Source organism: Heterocephalus glaber, unplaced genomic scaffold (assembly GCF_053883595.1).
Source record: "Heterocephalus glaber isolate CG9 unplaced genomic scaffold, H.glaber_assembly_v1.0 deba00001606, whole genome shotgun sequence".
Lineage (NCBI taxonomy): Eukaryota > Metazoa > Chordata > Mammalia > Rodentia > Bathyergidae > Heterocephalus > Heterocephalus glaber.
Window position 1 is genome coordinate 34,655,463 of NW_028258377.1, and position 14,538 is coordinate 34,670,000.

Below are 14,538 nucleotides of genomic sequence, written 5' to 3' on the forward strand. Positions count from 1 at the left end.
ATCTAACTGGAGGGAAAGAAAAAGTTTCAGGCAAAAATGAGAGTTCTGGGGTCTGAGGACAAAGATTAGTTTTTGTCAGTCTGGCCTAGATTTGGTTCTTGGTGTGACTGTGTATATCACACATATACCTGGATGCCAGTTTGGAGACATCTGGGAGATACTCCCTGTGAACAATCGTTTCCTAGATGGTGCCATGATGGCCATGTGTCAAATTCAGCTATTTATGAGATTGAGATTGTGGGCCATGAATGCCAAGCACTGCTCTTTGTCTTCTAAAAAATCCTGTCTAGATGAATCATTTAGTATTCTAGTCCAGACAAAATGACTCGGGAGCTATTTGTGAGTTGGGCACAGTGGTCACCATTGTAGTTGGTCTTAAGCTCAGCAATAAGAAAATAGCAATCTCTAGAGCCCTGGCTTCAGAAATGGCACAAAAATGGAATGAACAAAAATGAAAAGTAGATAATGGATCCACAGTGATTTAATTCTTGGTGATATTTTCATTTTATGCAAATACCAAAAGAAAAAAACCTGGCTATTTGAAAGAAAAAACAGGAACCAAAAAATATTTAGTGTTTGATCAAGCAAGAATCCTTTCACACTTCTGCCAAGAGAGCTAAAACAAATATAGATGTTAAATAAAAGGCCCAGGTACCAAAGAGCAAAATTTAATGAAAGCTGGAACTGTTAAGTATGGATTCCTGTTGAGAAAAATGTCAATCTCTTTCAGAGTTTTCCCATTGCTCTATTTTTAAGAAAAATGTAGTAAAAATACATAATACAAGTTAACTTTTTCTTGCTTTTGTTTTCCCTTCACCCACCCATTGACGAAAAGCATCTTCTGCCGGAGTTGTGGACCCCCACATAGCATAGACCCTCATTTCTAGCACACACAGAGTCTCTCTCAAGTCATATTGCTGGTAGGCTCAGGACTGGAGAGCATCTTACCAGGCCAAAGGCAAAAGGTCTTTGAAGCATGTTGATGGTAGAGGGCTAATTCCAACTCTTCCAAAATGCAGACTCCCTATTGGTGGGTCATGTCAGATTCTACACTGGTAGCCTAAGGGCTGAGAAAAGTCTGGATTGAGGGCAGAAGGTTGGGGAGACATTAGATGGCTGTAATAAAAGGTGATAATCCATCTTGAGGGTGCTGCTTCACATACCATTCCCATGTCAACATGTAAGAAACTGAACAATGTTTTGGTTGTAAGGGTGAAGATTTGGTTTTGAAATGATTCTTTTCTATGGTTGATGGAAGAAGAAAAGGAGAGACACAGAGATGGTGGGTATCCACTGAGAGAATCCATAGATGAAGCCAATCATACTGCACCTATCTCTAGGTAGACTCTGAAACATTTTGCTTGTCACTTGCTAATGATAATCTCTATCAGAAAAGATTGGATAGAGGTAGAGGGGTGGGGAACAAGCTAGATTATGGTTATGAATAAAAGCTAATGACACATGGCACGCACTAAATCATGCACCTAGAAGAGTGGCTGCTGGAGAGCTGGAAGCCAGTTGCACCAAGAATGAGAGTTGGGGTCTCTGAGAAAGCTATGTGCCAATGACTCCCACTTCCAGTCAAAGTTTGGGTTAGCCTGGTTTTTTCTCCATGAACCTGGTCACTTCTCTAGTCTTGCTTCACATCAGCTTTGTAGTTGCAATATGAGTGTGCTGATTTTGATCACTGAAAGGCAATGTCCTCATTCTATCTTAGCCAGAGGGAAGATCAGCCTCTGTGGGTTAGAAGTTGTGGTCAGGGATCTCAAAGTCTCCCAAAGTTATTATCAATTTAATCCATTTCCCTATCCTTTTTCAAACAATTCAGCTCTGGGGATCTTTGTTCCCAAAGATGACAACATTGTCTGGCCATGCTAAAACAATACTCTGCATTAACATAAAACCCAAGTTCTCTGCATCACTGTAACCCTAAACTTCATATTTGGTCTCCCAAACCTAGCACAGGGCACATCATGGAAAGCTGTATTGCTTTTAGGCTTTAAAGAGGCTTCCTCTTCCACAATTCTCCCATCACCTTTCTTTCACAATTCATTTGCAGAGCACTTCCCCTCACATCAGAGGCTCCACAGAGAGAGTCTTCTCCACATTGGGGTTCCCGCTCAACATCCAGCAGAGGACAATTAAGAATCACGAGTGATAGCTCCCTGGCTGTCAGCTCTTCCTAAGGCTCTGTTTGCTCCAGGAGGCCAACTGACTGTTAGCCACTGCAGAGCCCTTGAGCATGAGCATAGCAGGACATACTTCTCAGGGCTGAAGTTTACTCTGAAGAAATACACCATCCCATCTCTGACCTATGGAATGTCTCTTACACATCAAAGGAAGCTTTTCCTGAGCAGCAATAACTTCATGAGTCCTCCTCTGACTACACATCTGCCCCTGCTCTGTCCACCACCCCTGTTCTGAGTTGCTTTTTGCGTGTGTTCTTGACTAAATCAATGCTTAGGCAGAGTTCCATCTGGGGAAAGCAGCCCAATTCTCTGACAATGTCTGCCTCCATCCAAGGCTTGGGGCCAAGGAGTGGAGGGTAACATGGACAGCCCCAGGGTTAATTAGCTTTAAAGGTTGCCATTTTCCTTTTCTTCCTTGCAAGGTGGAACGAATCTTGAATCTCCAATCTGAAAACTGAAGAGGGGTAGGTGGGGTTTGGGAATGGGAAGGAAGGAGAAGTAAGGAGCTTAACAGAACCTGCAAACCATGGATATTAGTAAGAAAAAAAATTGCACACACTAAGACACATTAACAATTGAATTAAAAGAAAAAAGTCCAGTTTCTTCATTAGTGTTCCAGTGACTCCATTTTCAGACACAGGCTTCATTAGACAAAGTTACTTTCCTCTTATTGCAGTACATTGTTATTTATCATCCTCACTTAGCAAACGTAAAAGGGTGAAAGAACTTCAAAAAAAGAAAAGGGACAGGAAAATGTTTTTTTTTTAATTCTCCAGGAAAATCTGTTGAATCGTCCTCCTTGTGGTTGCGGTGGTTGGTGGTGGTGGCGTTTCATTTTGTTGTTTTTGGCACTGAAGGGTTTGGGATGGGGCTAGGGGAGCCTGAGCCTGCTCCCCAAGGGTTTTCTGCCTGCTCCAGTTATAATCCCGTGGCTCCCAAGGGCATCCCTGAACTGTGGCTCATGCAGGGGATTGATTGCATGGACTTGGGGAAGTCATGGCTGACCACCCGGCCATTCTCTCCACTGCCGCTGCCATTGGCTCCGGCTCCGCTGTTTCGAGGGAGGGTCGATGTCCTTATGGCTTCATTGATGGATTGCTGTGGGATCAAACAGAAACCCTTTTCAGGAGGACAGGGGGTTCTTCCCCAGGTCCTTGGCAATGAATGACAAAGGGAACAGGTCAAGACTGGACTTAATATATAACCCCAACTCTCCTCTCTATTCAACTCCTTTCCTATTCAATAATGCTAGTTTTGACCTATCATGAAGGTGCAGAACTCTCGAGGCTGGTTCTGGACCAGTCTTATTCCCTCTCTGGGCATTGAGTTTAATGCTTAATAAAGTATCCAGGACTGGGTAAACATGAAGGTCCTTTCTTGTTCTTATATTCTGTGCTTCTTTGCTGTTATTGGTGGTGATAAATATAGTAGCACAATCAAGTTAGAAAAGCTCCTGGGATTGGAGTTTAGGAAATTTAAATTATAGTTTTGGTTCTGACTTCAACCCATCAACCAATTGTTATCCAGGTATCTTCAGACTAATTATTTTTATTTTTATTTATTTATTTATTTGGTACACCAGGGATTGAACTCAGGACTTTGGACTCGCGAGGCAGGCACAGTGTCCCTGAGCTAAATCCCCAGCCCAAAGCTAATTTTTTTTACTAATGCATCAAAAATGCTTTGAAATGTTAAGAAAAAAAACAAACAAGAATGTTTTATCGTTGGGCTCAAATGGAAAAAAAAAACTATCTGATATTCCTTGGAGAAAATGCTATCCTATCTGTGGTAGCATGTGCTAAGGGTGTGTAGAACTTGCCTTAGCAAGTCCTAAGAAAAGCCTTAGAACAATTTGTGAAATGTAATTAGGAAGGGGATGACATAAAGAGTATGAAAATGCATTTGCAAAATCACTATCTGGATGTATTACCTACCAGTATGTATTACCTACACCTCTAGACCGACACATCAGATCAATGCTACAACCCTGTAATTTCTAGAATGTTTGAATTCCTACATTTGAGGAGGACTCCAAGGATCACCACAAATCGAGTGAGTTAAGACCATCAAGTAGGTCTGGAGTCATATCCTGTTAGACAAGAGCAAGAGTTCAGTTCAGAGTTCCTTTGGAGAAAGAAACTTTGTGACACAACATCCATTCTCTTCCAGTCTAGCTGTAACTCCCCATTAAGAGACAAACAGAATTTTTTGAGGTAAGGTTTGGCTTCTTGGTAGGAATCAACATAGAAGTCTGTATGGGTCGAGAAGTTTTCTTCTCTAAAACAAACTGTACTCGTTCTCTAAGGCTTATTCTGTTCTTGCCTCTTGCTTGCAGCCTTCCTAGACTATAACAGCCTACTGCACAGATACCCCTTTTATTAGTGCTCACATGTTTTACATTCTTTAGTGGTCCTGCTTCGGGTACCTAAGTTCTATCTTCTCTGAACACTGTCTGGAAGAGGGCAAGAACCAACTCTTCTCAATCCTTGGCTATCCCAGGGTGATTGGCATACACTTAGATACTTAATATATTCTTGAATTTGTCTAAGAAAAGTCAGTAACGTAACAGGATATGCTGAATGTCTGGGCCATGTTCTACTTTGCATCTTGTCATGATTCTAGTGATCCAAAGAAGCCAGTCCTCCTACTGTGGCCAGACAAAGATAAAGAGGGCAGATTTGACCTAATTTTTTTCCTGCTATCTTTTTGTTGTTGGAAATTCTGACAATATTTGAAAATGTTCTTTCTTTTTTAAAATCTATATTTGGGCAGATTTACCCCATATGATACTCCACCCGCACTGGTTCTGTCTCCTCAAACCTTGAGACTTGACTTATTTACATTTTTCCCTTGGCAGTTCTCTACTGAAGAGGAAGTGTGACTTGGACTGCATTCTTCTAAGTCAAAGGCCAAATAAATACCGGTGTGAGGCTACATGGTGGAAATGTGAACTGAAAACATGAAGCATTAGTGGTTACTTATTCTCACCTGAAAAAAAGTTGAAAAGGAAGTAACATTTTATCTGTATGGGTGAGAAATAGGGAACTTTCTATAATTTGACTTGGAATGTCTATCCATGATTTTTCTCCCCTACAGTCCTTTAATTAAAGTAAAAATTTCAAGTTACAAATATCATTTTGGACTTTGTTCCTAAAAGGCTCATACACTCCTATAATATTTCACCGAAATGGGAGGAATGTCATGGATTTATCTCAAAGGAGAAAAGGTTAAGATTGATTGCATAGTTACCATTGGTGCTTACCGGAGTCTGGAATAGCTTAGCTGGGTATGTAACTGAAAACCACCAGAGTCATGTGACTAGAACTGACATGCAAGGAAGCTGAGTGCTTCTCAGAGGTCAATGACTTCGTCTTCTATTGCAGGTGGGTACTGCCTTCTTACTGCATTCCTTTCTAATATGTTTATGGAATCTCAGGAGAAGAGGGAGTCAAAATTGTGTGACTCCTAGCCCTACCCATGCTGACTTAGTAGCTATCGTGTGTGGCCTGGGTATCTAGAGTTTTAAAAGCTTCTCAAGGGATTCTGAGATGCAGGAAAGGTTGTCTGTCCTCTGTCCTCACAGCTTCTCCCATTTACTTTCCAGAGAAACTGACTGCTGGATATAACTGACTCCTTTAAGGTAGCAGTCATCTGACCTATTGACAAAGTCAATGGCCTTCTAAATGAGGTCCTTCTTATTCCCTACAGACAAGCTTTCATTTGCTGATGTAATTCCTGTCCTTGCCTTTGAGAAATAAGGCTCCCCCTTGTCTCTTCTCTTTTTTTTTTTTCCCCCTTGTCTCTTCTTGACATGCCAGCCAGTCTTAGAGTTCATCTATATAGTGGCTGTTTTGAAACTCATTAAAAAAAGGGTTTGTGAAAAGTCCAACTTCAAAGCTCCTCACATTGTTTCTTCAGAGACTCACTTCCCTAACAGTGATTACATCTTAACTTCTCATTCTCTTGTTTTCCTGAGAAAACTCTGCCCTGTCTCTGGATGTCATAGAATATCCTGATAGGAGTTCAAACCTTGTGGTGACCTCATCCAGGCGTGCATGCTAAGGAGAGTGACCACCTACCATGGACGATGTTACTCCCATGTTGTCAAGTCTCTCAGCTGCTCATTAATTCCAGGGAAATGTGCAAGCCCTCAATTACTGTTGCTGAAACATGCCCCTGTTAGCGTAGCCGCATATAATTTTGAAAGGTCAGTGGCTCTCTTGGGGGTGGGAGAGGCTGAGGATTATTTTCCTTTGGGAGCAAGTTGGTGAATAATAAAGGCCCTGGATATCCTTAATTTCAGCTAAAAATGAAAGTTTTGTTCCATTTTTCCTGGCAGAGAAGTGCAGGGAATGTGAGACTTCACTGAATTCAGAATGTGTCCTAGGTTGCGTAGTTTTTTGGTACGATGTGACAGTTGAAGTTGGACTCAGATGTTGTGGCCTGCCAAAGCCCCTCTCTGAGTCCCCAGCTCTGACTTGCCGCCCATCCTTTCCAGTCATTCTGTGTCCTAGTTTCTCTGGCTTTCTTCCCATTTCTTTACAAGAGTTCTAGGGTCTGGCTCTCGGACCCTTGTGCATCCTTTGCTGGCAACTTTCCTCCCCAGGTTAATTCCTTTCATGCATTAAGTCTGTTAAGCATTGCCTTCTCAGGGAAGCTAATCTGACTGCTCTGCCCTCTTCGGGCCATCAGTACAGGACTCTCCTTTTTAGTTGGCAGCACTGGGCATTTTTCTCCATATAATACTCATTGAACAGGTAAGTGTTTTCTTATTTTCTGTTTTCCCCATCAAACTGTCAGCTTACTGAGAAGAGAAGCTGTGGGGGGGAGTTCCCATATCTCCAGGGCTGAGCACTGTGTAGCATACAGTGGAGCTTACTTTCTATGTCTTTGTAGGGGGTCTTCCCTGTAGGGTGTCTTTTAACCTTCCCTGTGACATTTGTGTGTTCTCCTCATTGACATATCAACAGGAGAACTCAAGGACCCACAGCAAGGGTCTAGGGTATGTACAAAGTTCATCTCAACAAGCAGATCAGGAAAATCTAAGGACAGGATTGCATTTTATTTGTCTTTGTGACTAGCACTGTGGCTAGGACTTGAGGGATACATGGCAGGTGCTCAAGAATTATCACTTGCCATATGGTTGGAGCAAGAAAGAAATTTAGAAGTGGCTTGGCTACTGGGCCTTGTGGGGGCCGTGTTGAATGTCTAATTCCTGTCACTTTAGCTCCTAGCTTGTGAGATCTTCTAGAACAAGCTACATAGCTCCTCTGATCTGTTTCTTCACCTTTAGACTTGCAAATAATACATTACATGGTTAATGAAAATGTATAGAAAGTACTTTGAACTGAAAGTTACTAAAATGTTGTCCCTTCTTCCCTTTCTTTCATTCCTCTCTCCTGCCTTTCTTTCTCCCTTATGCAGGCTCTTCCTTTCTTCCTTCCCTCATCTTTTGTGAGGAGGAAGGGCTCTTTAAACACTGTTGAGATCTGGGAGGCTGGCTCTGAAGTAGTTCAGGGGCTCAAGACCTGAAAAGTTGGCCAAATACTGTGATCAAGGAAAGAGACAAGAGGGGAGATTCCTGCCAAAGGTCCCTGTCTCCGTCAGTCTGCATCTCTGTGTGAAACTGGAGCTGCTCTTCGGAAAAGAGCGAATTGCTTTTAGAGGAGCAAAGCACAGAATAATAGAGAGAACTGCAGAGCTAGAAAGTCAGAGAAACAAGTGGAGCGCATTCCACTTATCTCTTTTGGATAAGACAGGAATTGGTGGAGCTTCAAAAATTAAGGGCTGGCTTGATTAATAATGAAAGTATCTTTTCTGCTGTTGGAAGATAGAAAAATTCTATTAGGAGCTTCGGTGAATGGTGCAGAAGTCATGCCAATCAATGGAATTAATTACAGAAAGTTGTGATAGAAGGTCTTGAATTAATGATTTCAAGAGACCCTCACGCTTTCTGAGAAGTTTAACATCTTCATTGTAAAGGAAAGGGTGAGATTGTCTCTGAGAAGCTATGCTATGGCTAGTGGCCTCTTTTAATTCTGATTTAATCTGAATATTGTGACCTCAGTAGTGAAGGTCCACACTCCCCCAGTTTTAGGAAGATCCCACTCTTAAGCCACCCTCCTCCTACCACCTGGCACTGGTGGCCATGCTTCGTGGTAATCATAGTAATCTCAGAGGCAGGAGTGAATGTCCAGGAGTTTTCCTGTCTGGTATTTGTCTGATCTCATCATATTTTATGAGCTCAAAAAGATGGGGTCAAAACTACCTTGGAGGAAGTTGTTTATACTTCCTCAACTGGGTGGTTTTGGTGGTAGTACTTGCTTAATCTAAGAGCAACTTGGTTAGGCTGCTCACTTTGCCTCTTTCTCTAAGAGATTTGTTTCCTCTGGATACAATTCCACATGAATTGTATTGATATTTGCCCTAGTTGTGTGAGGTGAGCCAAAAGAAATCAGACACAGCTTCTGACAGTCAAAATCAATATAGCTCAAAAAACCCAACACATATAATTAAGGTCAATAAAGGGAAAGTTTTAAGGAGGATACAGCTGTCCACTAATAGTAATTTTCATCATAAACGCTAGTTATCACTGTCGTTATTTACTGAGGACTTACTGTGGCTTAGGCATTTGCCAAGCTCTTTATATCTGTTATTTCATTTAATCTTCACAACAATTAACAATTTTATGAGGTATGTCCTACTACTGTCCCTATTTTATTAAAAAAACGAGGATCAGAGAGTTAGTACAGTTTTCCAAGATGATGGAGTTAAGAAGCGGGGCAGACTGGATTGACATTCAGCCTTGTGAGCTGGTTTCCTGGACCATTGTGCTGCACTGTGGAGCACAGGGGAGTGATGAGAAGGAGCTGGCAGGATTTGAACGGGGACAACTCTGGGCCTCTGGCTCAAGTTCATGGGGAAAATTTTCAGGAATAGTAAATGTTGTGGCTCACTTAGCTCTTCTTCCAGCCCCTTCTTTGCTACTGGAGCAGTCTTTCTCCCTTTGGAGGGAAGATAGAAGATTCTCATTTTGGATGGAATAGGCAATTAAAGCTTTTTTAGGTTTTAGAAGCCCTTGCTTCATTTAGCCATGTTCTTTGGGGGTCTACGCTGGGTTCAGGATGTGGATCCAATGACTCTGCTATGTTTGCCTCTTCAGAGAAGACCTAGAGGTGAGCGAGGAGGTCAAATGTAGGACTGAGGTGTTCTTTGGTTTTCTGCCAATGCCATTATGCTTCCCTCCTGTAATTGTCCCTTGTCATTACACCAAAAAGAAGTTATCTTTTAAGTGAGGCCTCTGTGCAGGAGGCGGGATGAGGGATCCACTTGCATAAAGGTACCTGGGAGAGGCTCATACAGCACGTGGCTGTAACATGCAGGAAGTGAAGAAAGCAGATTGCTGGAGGTTGGTGGGTGGGTCAGGGCAATGTGGGCTGGTGCCGTGATGTGGAAATGCTGCATGCCAGGGCATTAGATTCTTTCTTTTTTTTCTCCCCACCTCCCTTGGTTACATAACTGAATTCAGAGTTTCCAAACAGAGGATGCATGGAAATGCCTTCTCCAAGGGTGACCCTCGGTATCTGTATAGGATGGATGGCCCAAGGCAGAGAAGGGCTGGCAAGAGGTCATGTTCGTGATTCTATAGTGTGAATGTTGAACTTGGAAGCAACTGTCTGTTGACATGTAGAATTCTTAGGGCACATTCTAGGGAAGCCAATTCTACCAAGTCTTGTTAATCTTGTCAAGCCAAAGTAGCCTGCACCAATATGACACCCTTGGTATGTGGCCCTCCTTGGTCTAAATCTCACTTGTGCTTTTTAATTTCTGCCGCTTTTCCTTTCTCTAAATCCCTGTGGGCCTTCCTATCTATAGATGGCCTCACTGAGTAGTTTTCGGACTTGTCTTTGTTGAAGTTCAAAGATGTCAAGGGTCACAGATGACCCCTCATTCTTCTCTGTGTCCTCATGATACCTTGCTCGTGATGTTCACCTTGTGACCTTCCAAAATATATATATATATTTACTGAGCCTAAATGACTGAGAGGACTTGAAGATAGATTATTTAATCCAAATTCGCTTTAGATGCTTCCATCTATAGCCTTCCCAAGAATTATCTGCCCACCACTTCTATGCCTCCAGTGCTACTTAGTGGGATAGTCCATGCCATCTTTGGGTAGTTCTGTAGTTAAAGTGGATTTTGCGTATTGTGTTCATATCTATTTTCTGTTGATTATAATCATTAATTTTATTGTGTACTTGGGGCTCCATAAAAGTAATCTTTTTTTCCCACCTGGAAAGTTTTCATATTTTTATCAACAGCTCTTAAATCCTCTGTAATTCTTCCCTTCTCCACTTGCTGTCAGCTGTACTTGATATGGTTTGGGACCACCTAACCAATCTGCTCACCATTCTCTGTGCATGATCCTCTTTGCCAGTGTCGAACTCACAGTGTGGAGGTTAAGAAAGCACCCAATTCACCAAGCATCGTGAGATCAGTACAGAGGAGAGAGGAAACATGCCTTCTCTTATTTTGGGAGCTACTCTTCTGTCGACATAATTCAGAAAGGGGTTTCATTTGTTTGTTTTGTTTTGTTTTACATAATTGCATGGTTTCCTTTGTTTGCTTGTTTTTGTTTTGTTTTGTTTTCCAGCACTGGAGATTGAACCCAGGGCCTTCACAACTGAGCTGCATGCCCAGGTTGTTTTTTTTTTTAATTTTCTGGGTCTTGCTAAGTTGTTAAGTTGCCCAGGCTGGGTTTAAATTTGCCATCTTGCCTCTGCCTCCCACTACGTGGGGGTTATAGATGTGCACTACCAACCTGGGCTAAGATCAGCGTTTGTAGCAATCACCCTTGCTTTGCTGTGCTGATTGTCCACTGAACCCTTCACCTTGCATCTCACCAACCTCAGCGGTGCACATACTCCCTGGGGCCCTATGTTTGCCCAACACACCCCACCTTCCCTCCTTCCTCACGACTGCCTCTCCCTATCAGTTTCTCTGTAGCATCTTTCCGCCCCCTTGAGCAGGTTGAGTCTCGACTTGACTTCAACCACTGCCCTCCCTAAGCAGAGACTCTCAGGAAATCCTGCCATATCACTGAACACGTTAGAAAAAAGGCCTGGGAAGACGATGCCACCTTCATCCGCTTGGATTCACTACGGGATTTGTAGCAGAACTCGATTAAGGCAACCAGCATAGCTAGTCCAAGTCCTCCGATCAGGATGTAGAACACGCCTGCCACATTGCTGAGGCTCAGAGCACTTGTCTTGTCCTAGGAGGAGGAGGGAAAGGAGGGGAGGGGGAGAGAATAAAGTGAGTTAAGAGGCTAAAAACCGTCCAAGCAACAGCATGATTACACACATACACTCAACCCCACACCCTCTTTAACATCCAGAATAGTTGACAAAGCTTTGTGTTCATTGGCTGAGTGTTAAACATTCCCCGGGAACGATGTATATATGTATAAAATAATTTTCCAGGCATCCTTGGTTGTGTTGAATTTATGACTCCATCTCTCCTCTCTTCAATGCCTTTTCTAGGGTGAGAGATGCTCTAAGGAATTCAAGGCAGCTTCTATCAAAAGCTGAACTCTTGAGCTTACCCTGTTCTTTCAGAAAACAGTGTCCCTTCCTTTTTGATTCAGTGTCTGCCCCTCACCTCTGTTGTTGCTCAGCAACACAGTAGCCTTATGCACTGTTTATGTTTCCAAGTGTTTTTCTGAGAGTTGGCACTTAAAAGGAACTTTCTCCTGGATGTGCATTTGGTTTCAGTTTAATAAGACAGTTATTGTACATACAATAAAGACCCAGTGATGTGCACTTTTAACTTAATGCTCTGAATTCCATTTTAGGGGGAAAAGCTGGGGGGCTTGGAATGGTAGAAAGGCAATGAGAGAGAAAAATGACTCTATTAAGTCCTAATCATCATGTTTAATTAGTGTCATTTTTCTGTTGGAGGTGGTTGCTGAAAAACACTGTAGGGAGGCACAGATCTAGGTGGCTGAATTTAGAAATCTCTGTTGCCTGTGTAAAAGACCTCGTGTCAGCTTTGAAGGAACAGTTACAGAGCTAACTGTTTATTTCCTAGAAGTCTGGGCAATAGGAAGGTACAGAACTCACCCTACAGAACCTAAGGAAGACCACTGGTCTGCTTGATCGTCCCTCAGTTCTGTCATGTCCAGTGGGGTTCAGAAGTGGGTGAATGAGGGACAACACCTTCCCAAGAGGTGAGAACAACCAAACTAAACTGTGGATGTGGTGGGAGGTAATGGCTCACATAAAGGGAGGCACTGCTCAAATTCTTGACATCGGTAAAGGAAATGTTTAAGTCTTGGAAGGATACTCATGGCCAGATGTCATGTTAGCCTCAGCACCTCTGTTGATATTTATTGCTTGTTCAGGTACAATGAATGTCTCAGTAAATTAAATCGAAATGCACATTTTATATGGCACAGGTGTCCATCATCATTGGAGGATAGACAGCAATAGACGGGGGGAGGTGTGGCCTTTGCCTCTCAGTGTGTTGCTTTGCAGGAGGGTATAAAGATGAGGTTGCACAGTGGTGACTGTGCGGCCCTAGATCTTCTTGGACATCTGCCTATTAGAATCTGGGTGGGTGGAAAGGAATTTCTTATTTACAAAGTCAGTGGCTTTTGTACTCGTTCTACTTGGTGCATTGTACAGGATTCAGCAGGGCTGAGCTTGGGGAACACAGCTGGCAAACAGCAGCAGGTCTCCTACCCCAGAAGCAGCAGAGCTGTAGGATTATCTAAGGCACAGCCCCTTGGTAGCTTCCTGTATTGCTAAGGCAGATGGCTCTTGAATATAGGTTATACTTGGCAAGGCACAGCCTGGCTTTGGAAGCAGAAGAAATTATTATTCAAAGGATTTAAAGGGGGCAAAATTTCTCCGGTTCTGGGATAGTGGCCTAATAGGAGAAATGTGCAAAAATGAGTTTAGAAGTTGGTTCAAGAGTTAGTTGAACAAGTAGATTCCCACTTCACTCAAAATGTCTCTCGTTTGCTTTTGAGGAGGTATGCAATTCTTCCTCTGGAGAATAATTTAGAGTCCTTGGAGACTTGGAGTTCCTATGAAAGTCTTCTTTCTGAACCGGGGCAGGGATGGGGTGGAAGTGTCTTAATGTATGACCAGCTCGTATCAGGCAAAGAGTGGTTGGTAGTAATGCTAAGATGGAGTAGATGGAGGAAGTGGTAGACAAAATGGTCAGAGGCTATTGACTTCACAAGCTGACTAGCCCTTCAGTAGCTGCACAACCTTTCTTTTTGGTCATCAAAGCTATTTTATTCTTCATAGTTTTTCCCAAGCCCACCTTGGTTGTGGATGGTATTCAAGAATAATAGAGTGGTGGACATCTTTTTCTGTTACCGTCTTCAAAATTCCCTATGAAGGTATCCTATGAAGATGGAATGTCCACTTCTTCTACAGTACATGCGAGAAAGAAGTAGGTCTGATCTTCATATGGAAGTAGGCTGAAGAAGTGTATTCTATATAACTACAGAAACAGAAGGGTCCAGTCATTGAACATCTTATTGTGCTTCTGAAGGAGTATTTGACCCAGGGTGATGGTTGTGTCCGTGTGTGTGTGTGTGTGTGTGTGTGTGTGTGTGAGACACATTTCATACTAGAGTATCCAGCTAGATTACTATGTATACTAGAGTATACATAGCTAGAGTATACAGCTAGATTGTATGGAAATTCTACCCCTTGCAGGACACAGATTGTCATTGATCCTTATTTATGCTGACACAATTCTATTGTAGCTAAGGTCAGTAAAGACTTCTGGAATAAATGGGTGACTTGGGCTCCATTACCACCAATACTAGACCAAACCCAACTGTCTCCATTTGATATCATTTTAAATGGTGTGGGATAAAGGGCTAATATAGTTTAGATAGTTGAATTTCCATTTAGGAAGGTTTTATTATTCTCTTATATGTGCCATTAGATTTTTGATAGCATCAGATTTAGATCTCGCTAAGGAGGCTTGAGCTCTTCTATTCAGTTGCTGTTACTAACTCTTCCTGACTCACTCTGTTGGAATAGAGTGGCCCATCCTGTGGCAGGTACAAAATCCCCTTTACTTGAGGACCAGCGTGTCCGTGTAAGAGGAGGCTTCTTTGTGGACTTGTATATGAATTGCAGTGTTCATGCTTTACAGTCAAGCTACAATCTTCCCAGCTATGACCCAGGAAAGGCAAGGTGGTCTTCTGAGCTCTCCTTGGGGGGAACCCCATTTTCTTCCCATCCTGTAGCAGCTGCACTCCCCCAAACCAGGCAGCTTGTCGGTGGGAGTGAAAAAGTCACAACTTGTCTCCTGCCAGGAGCAG

The 14,538-nt window shown here is 42.7% G+C and overlaps 1 protein-coding gene across 2 annotated transcripts in view; it reads right to left on the reverse strand.

The window, feature by feature from the left end:
* Positions 1-463: 463 nt before the first annotated feature.
* Gria1 (glutamate ionotropic receptor AMPA type subunit 1) overlaps positions 464-14,538 on the reverse strand; it is a 309,950-nt gene continuing 295,875 nt past the window's right edge. For both annotated transcript variants that reach the window (XM_004836538.4, XM_004836539.4), the window contains exons 15-16: positions 11,329-11,463; positions 464-3,308 (exon numbers count right to left, since the gene is read on the reverse strand). In XM_004836538.4, the coding sequence (XP_004836595.1) occupies positions 3,108-3,308; positions 11,329-11,463 (336 nt within the window). In that variant the 3' untranslated portion in view covers positions 464-3,107. The remainder of the gene's footprint in view (positions 3,309-11,328; positions 11,464-14,538) is intronic.